At 52.5% G+C, this 12571-nt stretch overlaps 1 protein-coding gene across 1 annotated transcript; it reads right to left on the bottom strand.

The window, feature by feature from the left end:
• Positions 1–537: 537 nt before the first annotated feature.
• Positions 538–6896, bottom strand: SNAI1 (snail family transcriptional repressor 1). Its single transcript, XM_070421400.1, has 3 exons — positions 6758–6896; positions 5607–6134; positions 538–1526 (listed from the first exon to the last, which is right to left on the bottom strand). The coding sequence occupies exons 1-3, from the start codon at positions 6837–6839 to the stop codon at positions 1342–1344; spliced, it is 795 nt and encodes a 264-aa protein (XP_070277501.1). The 5' UTR covers positions 6840–6896; the 3' UTR covers positions 538–1341.
• Positions 6897–12571: the final 5675 nt, after the last annotated feature.

The raw sequence follows: 12571 nt of genomic DNA on the forward strand, positions 1-12571 counted from the left end.
AACAGGGAGGCCAGCGGGGCTGAGCCCTTGGAAACAGGAAGGACATCCTCTGTCCCCTTCTTGCTCGTGGCGTTCCACTCGTCAGCTGGGAGCAGCAGCCAAGCCCTCTCCCAAGCCCTGCAGTGCTGGGCACAGCCCCCAGCCTGTCGAGTTGATAAGACCCAGGGAGCCAGCTTCGCAGCCTGTAGGCCTGGTCAGCTTCAAAATGGTCAACAGAGAGTAAGCGCCACATGTAGCGTGCAGGAGCCTACACCCCCCCCCCCCCGACTGTGCCCCCCCCCCCACTGCCCAGCCACAGGTGCTTCCCCACCTCCACATCGCACAGGACACAGGCTCACAGGAAAGCCCATTTGCACAAACAAGGTCCCTGTCAAACCCAGCAGTCCGGAGTCACAGGATGTTTAGGAGGACAAGATTTAAGGCTGTGTCAGTACTCTCTGAACTCCACCGATCCCTCCCCTCACCGCCTCCCTAAAGGCCCTTTAAAATACCCGCTCCTCTAGAAAACCAAGACTTTCTTACATATAAATTAACCGCTTTATTGAATATCAATAAACTGTACATATAACTATACAAAATGTTTCCTTAGTACAAAATGTTGCTTGCAATATAAATACCAGTGTACCTTTAAAAAAATGTAAACATCTTCCTCCTGGGCCCACCTGTTGGGTCCCTGAAAATAGTTCTGGGAGACACATTGGTTGGGCCGAAGCACCCTATTTGGGCCCCTGACAAGTGACGGCAATTACTCACATTCCCTTTTGAGACGCTGTTAAATTGCCCGTGAAACAGGTGCCACCATGACAAACAGGAGGCTGAAATAGCTGCCCGGGCCTGGGGCATCCTGGGGTCTAGACATGTCCTTGTGTCAGAGACCGCCCCCCAGGCCCCGTGGACACCCCGGGGTGGGTCGCTGCAGTTACTCACACCTCCTGGAGAGGTGGCCTGAGGGTTTCTGGGGTGGGGAGGAGTGGGGTCCCCTGAGTGGGGTGGGAGCCTCTATCAGTCTGTTGGCTTTTGTCCTGTAGCTCAAAGCAGCTGTATCCAAACAGTTTTGGATACACAAGCCCACACATCAAGGCCAACTCCAGAACGCTCGCTGGGGAGCAGTGGCTGCCGGAAGGGGCCACCCTCCCATCAGCCGTCCACAGAGCCAACCGAGGCCCCCCAAGCAGACACACTGGAAAATGGTCCTCAGCGCCCTGTGAAGCTACAACAGCCAAAAGGGAAGCTCAGAAGGGAATTCCACGGCGGTGGGAAGGATGCAGGGGTCCTTCCTTCCAGAGCTGGGGGAAGCCGCTGCAGGGGGAGGGTCTGGAGAGGCAGAAGCAGCCGTGGGGGTCAGCGGGGGCCCCCTGAGCAGCCTGACTCTTGGTGCTTGTGGAGCAGGGACATGCGGGAGAAGGTGCGGGAGCACGTCTTGCACTGGTACTTCTTGACGTCTGAGTGGGTCTGGAGGTGGGCCCGTAGGTTGGAGCGGTCGGCAAAAGCGCGGTTGCAGTGGGAGCAGGAGAAGGGCTTCTCCCCTGGGGAGAGAAAGCAGGAGGCGGTCAGGAGACTGCTCGGTCTCTTGGACAACAGCTGACATTTATCAAGATCCCTACTCATCCACCCACCCCAGCCCTTAGAGCCCTGCTCACCCCCAACACTGAAGGAGCCCCGTGACCCAGAAAAAAAAGGCCATCCCCGGTGTCCAAAGGCCTGGTTTTGATTGGGAGCTCTGCTGCGTCCCACCCTGTGGCCTGGAGCAAGTCCTCTGGCTCCTGAGCCTCCATTTGCTCCCAGGTGAAAGGTGCTGTTCACCCCCCACCCACAGGGGGTTGGTACCAGCGAATGTTGAATAATGTGGTCATCCACACAGTGCCGGCAGGAAGTGATGGCAACTGCGTTTACTGAACATTTACTCTGTGCCAGGGACAGTGTAAAAACACTTCTCACTCAGTCCTGTCCTTGCCTCCGCTTAGAGAGGATGACACTGAGGCACAGGGAAGCCAGTAGCATATGCAGGGTCAGCCAGCAGGAGCCCAGCAGCCTGACTGAGTCCTTGATTTTGACCCCTCCACAGACTGCCGCTCAGTTAAGGAGGCTGTGGTGGGTGTTCCTTGTCCTGTGTCCGGAATTGGCTTCATCTGGGGATAGAGCAGTAAGAGTCGGCCTTAAAGGTCTCCTCGGCCCCCAGTCCACCACAGCAGATTTGGCCACTGCTCTGGGCCAAATTGAAGTTCATCACACTCAAGGTAATTTCAAGTCTCCTTGTCTGCCCCCCAAGAGGCTACAGAACCCTTTTACCTTAGGACTTGTTTAAAGCCCCTCCCCACCTGTGAGCCTCCAGCCACCTGCCTTGATGAGTTTGTTTTTGGAAGTCTTATACAATAGGCACACAGTAAGTGCTCAGTAAGCACTTGCACAATGAATAAATTCTGTGAAGACCTCAGAAGCCCCTGACATCAATCACCCTATCACCTTTGTCATAATTCCTGTTGCCACCAAGAGGATGTTATGACAGTGTTATGTTTTGTTTTTTTTCTTAGGGATGCAGCATTTCCCAAATAAAAAGCCAGAATAGTAACTCATTTAACAAATACTTATAAAGCTCCCACTATGTGCTGGGCACTATTTTATAACACTGAATAGTCTTTTCCCAAAAAATACAATTCTCAAGAAAAAAAAAAAAGAAAAGCAATCAATCAATCAATCAATCAAATGCAATTCTCCTCCCTCCCACTGATAAGCCCCTAGGCCATGGCCCACTAGTTAAATCCCAGTGCTGGAATTCCAGGACAGCAGGGAATGAATGAATTACAGCAGCCTACTGGGTGCCGGGGTATTGTACTGGGCACTGGGAAGAAGGGTCCAGAAGTCAGATGCCTGAGGCTGACTGTGGGACCTATCCATTCAAAAGCTGTCTCCTGAAGCAGAAGGGGGCTACCCAGCCAGAGAATTGGGAAAGGGATGTCATTTGCTCTGCCATTATTGAGCACCCTGAAGAGTTTGATGATTGTGTTCTACAAGGTCTAACCCAGCGGTTCTCAACCTGTGGGTCGAGACCCCTTTGGTGATCGAACGACCCTTTCACAGGGGTCGCCTAAGACCATCCTGCATATCAGATATTTATATTACGATTCATAACAGTAGCAACATGACAGTTATGAAGTAGCAACGAAAATAATTTTATGGTTGGGTCACAACATGAGGAACTGTATTTAAAGGGCCAGAAGGTTGAGAACCACTGGTCTAAGTGAAGTTCCTCTTCATTCACACACTCCTTTGTGAACAAAGGTTAAGCAAATCGGGCAAATGAGATGGAGTTCTGTACTCCCCAGGGCACAGAAAGCCACCTCCCTCTAACCACCTCGGGGAGGTGAAGGAGCCCTGTCTCCAGTCTTATAAGCTGTGTCTGGAGAAAGTAACTTCCTTCTCTGTGCCTCAGTTTCCTCATCTGTAAGGTGGGGATTATGGCATCTCCCTCCTAAGGTGGTTGATGGAATTACTGTGCTAACACCGGTGAAGGAAGCCCCGAGCACTGACCTCCACACAGCAAGTGTTCAATGAACACTTTCAGCGCTAAGTATGAGCAGACAGAAGCCTGAACAAAGGGGAAGGGGGTCTGGTCAGATGTGATGTGGTGGAGGTTTGTATGCAAGCAGGAGGCGCAGACCTCCACCCCTCACTGATCCCCCACCCCAGACGCCTTTATGGTGCTCCTGGCGAGTGTGAAATCAGCACCAGGCTGGCAGGGACAAAGGCTGCCAAGGGGGACACTGTACATGCGATACTCCCCGGATTAAAGGGGCCTGACACGCTGTGGGCCAGCAGCTGCGGCCAGAACAGGTGCTGGGCACCGATGCCCTATGCACCTGCTCTACTCCGCCAGCCCCACCCACCAGAGCCACCATTAAGGCACACAATGGGTGTCAATGAGGATGGCCATGGTGAATTTCAACAAGCTTTCTGTCTGAGCCATGCCTTTACATTAAAATAATGTCTCATGAGAGGAGAGAGGAGGGCCACGGTGGCTCCAACTCACCTCAAATGGAGCCCCATCAGCTGGCAGGCACCCAGGACAGAGGCCAGGGAGTTGGACTGGGACATGTTAAAATCAGGACCCTTTGTGCACAGAGTAAGAGAAACGGGTAGCCAGAGTCTGCAAGCTGGGGAGAATGCCAGGGTCACTTTCTGGGAGTAGTAACGACACCAATAATGTCTGCAAACTGTATTCCTCACACACCACCCCACTGACCCTCGTGGCTCCGAGGTCAGTCCCTGCCTGGGCCAGGAAATGCCAGAACTGAGTCTCCAACCAGACCGTTTGACCCCAAAGCTGATACTATGACCCTTGAACCTTCTCCCTCAACAGTCACTCCCCAAAGAGCAGCCCCAAACATGGTAGCCTCCATCATTCAAGTTCTGAAAAGTGGCTACCTTTTGCCCATTCTCTAGAAAGTTAAAGGACAGAAAAGGCTCCATCTCGAAATTTTCTTTTTTTTTTTTTTTTTAAAAACCTACTGCTTCTTTTTTTTTATTATTATTGATTTTTTTACAGAGAGGAAGGGAGAGGGATAGAGAGTTAGAAACATCGATGAGAGAGAAACATCGATCAGCTGCCTCCTGCACACCTCCTACTGGGGATGTGCCCGCAACCAAGGTACATGCCCTTGACCAGAATCGAACCTGGGACCCTTCAGTCCGCAGGCCAACGCTCTATCCACTGAGCCAAACCGGTTAGGGCTCGAAATTTTCTACACATTAAGTATTTTTGAAATACCAAGACATAATCGTGTTTTCTGCCAGCAAAGGTGTTCCTGGGTCTGCATAACAGGATTGAATTGATCTACTCCAAGGTGTGGGTGGGGAGAGCCATCCTGATAGCTTATTATAAAGTGATTAAAGAGCCACTGAATCTTGATAGCCACCTTATAAAACACCTTCGTAATCCACCCTATAAGATTATTCAATCACACTCTTGAGGTTCAGAGAGGTTAAATCACCTGCTTAAGGTCACACAGCATGGAAGCAGAACAAATACCAACTACCCATTTTTGTGCATGCGGATCATGTAACAAACACATTTCAGGTGCTTTCTGTATTCTTTCTTTCATTTAACCCACACAGAACCTCTCCCCCACCCCCCCGCCCCAGGTATCTCATGCTCAATTAACAGATGAAAAAATTGAGGCTCAGAGTGAAACATCGGCAGCCCAAGGTTTGAGAAAGTTCTCCAAGCGGCATTCAGAGCCAGGTGGGGGGCCTCTAACAACATCCTGTCTGGCTGAGGTGGGGGTGGGCTGGGAGAGGGTGGGGCAGGGAGGGCCCCTTCACACCTGGCTCTAACAGCAAGGTGTTGGTGGCACCTTTGCCACATCTAGCGCTAACCCATTTGGCTGAGAAACTGAGATTGCAGAGGTACTTGTCAAGTTCTCCCCTTAACCCATCTGCTTCGCTGATGAACGAAGACATTTTTCTGCCAAACATTTCAGAGAGCCAGGCCCCGGAACTCTCGAGCTAGAAGTCCTAAGACTCGGTGTCTACAGTCTGAAGTGGACAGCAAGCCCAGTCTCCCAAGAGCTGGTAGAGAAGGCAGAGGGGACAGTGCGAAGGGCACTCACCGGTGTGGGTCCGGACGTGGCCCTGCAGCAGCCAGGGCCTGGAGAAGGCCTTCCCGCAGGTGCCACAGACGCAGGGCAGGGTGTGGCTTCGGATGTGCATCTTGAGGGCACCCAGGCTGACGTATTCCTTGTTGCAGTATTTGCAGTTGAAGGCCTTGCGAGACTGGGGGTCCTTGGCCCCTGAGAGCCCGGACAGCTGCTTGGGCAATGGGCCCAAGCCCGGGAAGGCAGCGTAACCGTCGGCCTCCAGGGAAGAGGCTGAGGTGGAGGAGAAGGAGGACGGGGCTGGCGAGGGTGGGCTGGGAGGCTGGGAGCCTTTCCCACTGTCCTCGTCGGACAGCGAGGTCAGCTCAACCACCTTGGGGATCTCCCGGGGTAGAAGGGAGGCCCAGCCAACCGGCTGGGCTTGTGGCGCCAGGAGAGAGTCCCAGATGAGCGTGGGCAGCGAGGCCGTGGGGTTGAGGACCTCCGGAGGCGGGATGGCCGCCAGCAGGTGGGCCTGGTCGTAGGGCTGCTGGAAGGTGAACTCTGAGAAGGGACGGAGACAAAGGCAGGGTCAGGCATTAGATCAGTCAGTCGGTCAACAAACATCCGCCCGCTAGGGGCCAGGGGTAGGATGGGGCTGACACGTAATACTTCAGGTTCTTGCCTCACCCAGGTCCTGGTTCTCCCACCTCCGCCTCCACATCTTAAAAAGGATCCCCCTTTCCCAGCCCCAACTCATGGGGGCAATTCCCTTTGGAATTCCCAGCACCCCAACCACCCCAACCACCCCAGCCGAGGCACCACCCCCTGTCCCACTCCCTCTCCCCATACACACCTCCCCACCCTCTTTCTCCCCAAATCCTCCAGATTCCGGACTCTCCCCAGCTCCGGCCAGTGTCTCTCCCTAAGAAGTGGCTCTCATTTCTCACTCGCCAGCTTCCTCTGCTTCTTGGCAGCTAGGACCTGCCCTCAAACCCAGACCGTCGCCCTCGGAAGGCCCTCCCCCAACCGCCCGGATCCACCTGCCGCGGGCTCCGCATGCCCCTGGCCTCGCAGGTCCCCGCGCCGACTGCTTTGACTCGCTTATGGCCCCACGTCCTTTCCCCCAGGTCCGCTCCCCTAAAACGCCCCCCACACCCTCCCCAACGGGGCCTCTGGTCACTCACCTGGAGAAGAGTCGTGCAGCTCGCTGTAGTTGGGCCTCCGGCGGGAGCAGGCAGACTTCCTGACGAGGAAAGAGCGCGGCATGGTGGCCGAAGCAAGCCGGGGTCGCCTGGCCGCGCTGGCGTCGTAAGGACCCTCCCCCGTGAGGCCGAGCCGCTGCGCTGTGAGAGGAGCGGAGCCACCAACTCCTTTAAGTACTCCAGCCCCGGGGCGGGGCCAAAGTAGCCCCCGCCCCCTTTGTCACCTCTGCGCCAATCGAGGAGCGCCTTTGCCGGAGGCCACGCCCCAAGCAGGTGCGCGAGGGGCTGGCGGGGCTCGCGCCGCGTGGCGCTGGAAGCCGGGCGGGGACTGTTCCAACGTCGTGCAGTGGGAGCTGCACTGACCGCCCGGCGGCGAGCGGCTGGGGGGCGGGGCGCGGGGCGCGGGGCGCGGGGATTCCCCCAGGCGTGAAGGGACCCCTTTCCGGACCCCGCGCTCGGGCCAGCTCAGCGCTACACGGTCGGCCGCCTCTGGCGCCCCCTGGCGTCCCACACGGAGCATCGTGGCACCTGCTGTTCCGTAACCGCCTGGGCCTCCAGCTTGGGGAGAGGGCGGAAATTTCCTCGGCCCGGCTGGCGCTTCGCACAGAGCCTGGGGTAGACGAGGAACAATACACATTTCAGGGGAGGAGGCGAGGAAGCGGACATCCTCACGTAGCTTTTTTGCAAAGCTATCTGGCATCACTGAGCAAAACGCATTCGTTCCTTCGCTTAGTAAATGTTGACTGAGCGCCCACTATGGGCCAGGCACTGGTCCAGGAGCTGGGGATTCAGCCCTGAACAAAACACTCACGCTCTCTAACGAAGACTAGTTGGCTCCCCGTCCCGTGGGGGAGACAGACGGAGTCAACAGACGATTACAATGCAAAGGAAAGTGTGCTTTGATGGGGGTGGGGGGAGACCACAGGGCGCTGTGATAGTCAAGAAGAGGCAGGTCACCTGATAGGGGATCCAGGACAATTTCCCAGAAGAAATGCAGAAATACTGAGGGGAAAGGCCCGAGGTAAGAATCAGTAACCACCACAGAGCCATTGAGAGCAGCTCCAGGGGTGGGGGTGGGGTGGGGTGGGTAGGCGGGGAGGGGTCAGATCTGCTGGGCCTCCAGGGTCTAGAGGAGTTTGAACTTTGCCCCAAGGACACTGGGGAGCCAAGGAAGGATTTTCAGCTGCGGAAGGTCCTGCTTAGGTTTCATTGAGAAAGATCTCTCTGGGCAGGTGGGAGGGTAGTAGGGAAATGTGGTGTCCAGGCAGGTCTCCTCATCTGCCTGGAGGTCACCAGTCCTGTGTGTCTAAAGGACCTAACACTGGGCTCCACAGGAGGCACGGACTGATCCCAGGTGGGGGTGGGCCCAGGGGAAGGGCAGCTGTACCCTCACCCACAGCTCTCCTGTCAGCCCACTGACTCCAGAAGGGGCTATGCCAGGCCTGGGGTAGGGGTTGGGGCCTAACTTGGTTCCAACTGTGAATCAAGGACTATGAAAACCTGCAAATCCCTCCACTCACCACCTAGAATGAAGGCAGGGACGACCGTCTGTTTGGCCATAGGTACTAGGGATAACATCTGTGTGCAAAACAGTCATCCTTACCCTGTTCTAGTGGGTGAGTCCAGGGTAGGGTGGGCCATAGTCATTATGAAGAACACACTCTCTCCTATGTCTATATAGAGTTTCAGCCATGATTCTTCCTCCACATGCAGCCAGAGGGAGTGAGGCCATGTTGTCCCTCTGCTCCCCCTCCCATGTTCCTGGCTCACCCAGAGTAAAAGCCAAAGTCCTCACCACAGCCCTCAGCCCTGATCGCACCTCTGCTGACCTTGTCTGGAGCCCCTCTCCCCCTCCCCATGCACAGCGATCCCCCGCCCACTTCCTTTCTGTTCCTCACATCTCAGCCCTAGCCCAGCACCGGGCCTTGGCACCTGCTCTTCATCCTCCCTGCCCCCCAGATCTCTCTTCCCCCAGATCCTCACCTGGCTGCTCCTTTGCAGTCTCTGTTTCAGCATTAATTTCACCAACTGCTCGGCCTCATTAGTAATGAAAGGAATGCAAATTAAAACCACACTGAGATGCGATTTCTCACCCATCAGCAGGACAAAAAGTTAAAATTTGGTCCATATCAAGTGCTGATGAGGCTGTGAGGACAGTGGGGCCTTGTCCCATGCTGGGGGGGAGGGGGGGCATCTGGGTGCAGCCACTTTGGAAAACTTCGGCATTAGCTAGCAACAGGTGATTTTGCTCCTCCCAGCAATTCTCCCAAGTCAACTGCATCCCAGGGTTCTCAGCCCAGACTGCCCAGGCCTGCACCCCACCCCCACAGTCATATTATTTAATCCGTATGATAGGGAGGGGGTCTCTGGTATTCGCCATTTATTTATTTATTTTAAATTCCTCACACAAGGATATTTTTCCATTGATTTTTAGATCCCTGACCTGGGCCCGGGATCCAGCCTGCAACTGAGGTATGTGCCCTAGAGGAATCCAACCAGAGACCATTGGGTTTGAAGACCAATGCTCTAACCACTGAGAAAAACTGGCTGGGGGCTGTATTAGCATTTTAAAGAACTCCCCAGGGGCCCTGGCTAGGGTGGCTCAGTGGTGGAGTTGTAAATTGGTACAGCCACTATGGAAAACAGTAGGGAGGTTCCTTAAAATATTTTTTAAAAACTATCATATGACTCAGCAATTCCACTTCTAGGTATTTATCTGAAAAAAAAATCGAAAACACTAATTCGAAAAGATATATGCAACTCTCTCTGTTCATCAAAGCATTACTTACAAGAGCCAACATATAGGTAAGGATAGGTGTCCACTGATAGATAAATGGATAAAGATGTGGTGCATATAGAACTAGTACAATGGAATATTACTTGGCCTTTAAAAAAATGAAATCTTGCTATTTGTGACAACATGGATGGACCTAGAGGGTATTATGCTAAGTGAAGTAAGTCAGACAGAGAAAGACAAATACCATATGATTTCACTTAAATGTGGAATCTAAAAAGCAAAAGAAAAGAACAAAACAGAAACTCATAGATCGGAAGAACAAAGTGATGGTTGCAGATGGAAGGGGAAGAAGGGATGGGCAAAAAAAGTGAAAGGGATTAAGAAGTACAAATTCCCAGTTATAAAAAGTCATGGGGATTTACGTCATAGGGAATATAGTCAATAATGTAATGGCTATGTACGATGACAGATGGGAACTAGAGTTACTGGGGTGATAACTTTGCAAGGTATATAAATGCCTAATCACTATGTTTTAGATCTGAAAGTAAAATAATATTATATGTCAATATAATTGAAAAGTAAGTTTTTAAAAAAGAAAGAATAAAGAAGCACTAATGGCCCCAGCCTGTTTTGCTCAGTGGTTAGAGTGTCGGCCCACAGACTGAAGGGTCACTGCTTGGATTCCAGTCAAGGGCACATACCTCAGTTGCAGGCTCAATCCGGTAGAGACTCGTATAGGAGGCAAACGATTAATGATTGTTTCTTTCACATTGATGTTTCTCTTTTTGTCTCTTCACCCTCCCTTCCCCTCTCTCTAAAAAAAATCAATGGAAAAAATATCCTGGGGCGAGGATTAACAAAGAAGCATAATGGAGGAATAGAAGGAAAAACCCATCACATTGTATACTTTAAATATTACAATTTTATTTGTCAACTATACCTCAATAAAGCTAAAAGAAAAAATCAAGTCATAGACAAATGCATACAGTTAGTTGGATTTAAATAAGGTTCAAACGCAGGCAAACTAGCCCTGGCCAGTATAACTCAATGGTTAGAGCTTTGGACCAAGCTCTGAGAGGTCATGGGTTGGATTCTTAGTCAACGGCAGGTACCTGGGTTGCAGGTTCAATCCCTAACCCTGGTCCGGGTGCGTGTGGGAGGCAATCAATTGATGTGTCTCTCTCACATCAATGTTTCTCTTCCTCCCTCCCTCCCTTTCAATCTCGCTAAAAAATCAGTGGAAAAAATATTCTCCGATGAGGATTAACAAAAAACAAACAAAAGCAGGCAAACGAAACCCTATAGTGCAGCGATTTTCAACCTGTGGGTTGCAACCCCTTTGGCGGTCAAACGACCCTTTCACAGGGGTCGCCTAAGACCATCCTGCATATCAGATATTTACGATTCATAACAGTAGCAACATTACAGTTATGAAGTAGCAACGAAAATAATTTTATGGTTGGGTCACAACATGAGGAACTGTATTTAAAGGGCCAGAAGATTGAGAACCGCTGCATAGTGTATAGGGATGTGTAAGGCGGTGGTAGAACTACAAAGGAAAGTGAGGAAATGTGGAGAGTGGACAGCTGGGGGAGGAGGCTTCCGGAGTTCTTGGTCATGTTCTGTTTCTTTTTTATTATTATTATTTTTATTATTTTTTTTTGTTATTGCTGAAAGTATTACAAAGAGTATTACATATGTCTCCTTCCCCCCCCCCCCCGCCCTTGACAATCCCCCGGCCTCCCCTACCCCCCAGTGTCTTATGTCCATTGGTTATGTTTATATGCATGCATACAAGTCCTTCGGTTGATCTCTTACCACCACCACCACCCCCCTTTTCTTTTTTTTTAAATATATTTTTATTGATTTCAGAGGAAGGAACAGGGAGAGATAGAAACATCAATGATGAGAGAGAATCATTGATCGGCTGCCTCCTGCACACCCCGCACTGGGGATCATATGCCCTGACCGGGAATCCAACCGTGACCTTCTGGCTCATAGGTCAAGGCTCAACCGCTGAGCCACCTGGCCCTGCTATGTTCAGTTTCTTAGGTGCAGAAAGATCTTTATTAGTCTTTAAACCGAACGTAGGCAATGTAAACACTTTTGGTGTACAAGACCTATTTAACAAAAAACAATTTAAGTCACCTCCTCAAGGGAGCCTGCCTTGACCACCAATCCTGGCCAAAGTAGGATCCCCGCCCCCAACACCACTTTTTTATCCCATTGCCCTCTTCGGTTTTCCTCAAAGCACTTAGTAGGGGCTCAATCTGGTACTTGGTGGATGACTGATTACCGGCTCTACCTCCTCCTGGGTCACCCTGGGCGAGTTACTAGCCCCCTTGAGCCTCAGTTTCCTCAACTGTAAAGGGTGGGTGACTGGCATCTCCGGGAGCTGCCGGGATGGGTGAAGGCCGCTCCCCCGCCTCCGCCTCTCCATGGCCCTCAGGCACCTGCGCCTGGGGGAGGTGTCTTCTCGGATCTGGGCTGTCCCCTCCCTTCAGGTTGGAAAGGAGAGACCACGCCGGGGTGTCAGATCCTCCCGGAAATGGGCGGCCTCCGCCCCGGGGCTGCGGGAGACCCGCCAGCCCCCATCTCCCTCCCCGCCCCTGGCCCCGGGGCGCTGTCCTCCGGCGCCCTCTGCTGGCCGACGCGCTCCCTGCGACCGTCTCTGGGCTGTCGCGCGGGGCCGAGCACGGTTTGGGAAATACCTAATGTGGCCAAGAAAGGCCTCTGAGAGGAAGACACATTTGACTACAGCCCTGCATCGTCCACAGGTGTCCATCCCCCAAAAGTAAAAACAATACTGGGGGGCTCAGTTGGAACATGGCTAGTACACCAAACGCTGTTGGCTCCATCCGGTCAGGTGCTTACAGCAACCCATCGATGTTTCTGTCTCTCAACTTCCTCTCTCTCTCTCTCCAATCAAAACATGTCATCAGGTGAGGATTTTTTTAAAAAGTAAAAATAACTGAAAAAATGTGATTTACTACCAACCAACCAGAAAAGAAAGTCTCCATCCATCCCCAGATCTCCATGTTCCTCCCCAAAGGCAACTA

This window comes from Myotis yumanensis, unplaced genomic scaffold, assembly GCF_028538775.1.
Source record: "Myotis yumanensis isolate MYYU_CA2020_CCGP unplaced genomic scaffold, mMyoYum1.0.hap1 SCAF_7, whole genome shotgun sequence".
Taxonomy (NCBI): Eukaryota; Metazoa; Chordata; class Mammalia; order Chiroptera; family Vespertilionidae; genus Myotis; species Myotis yumanensis.

Excerpts from the sequence above, each read along its gene's own strand:
- SNAI1 (XM_070421400.1), bottom strand. The coding sequence starts at position 6,839 with ATGCCGCGCTCTTTCCTCGTCAGGAAGTCTGCCTGCTCCCGCCGGAGG. Across the intron at positions 6,135-6,757 it reads GCTGCACGACTCTTCTCCAG|AGTTCACCTTCCAGCAGCCC; the intron begins GTGAGTGACCAG and ends GTCCCTTCTCAG. Across the intron at positions 1,527-5,606 it reads CCACGTCCGGACCCACACCG|GGGAGAAGCCCTTCTCCTGC; the intron begins GTGAGTGCCCTT and ends TTCTCTCCCCAG.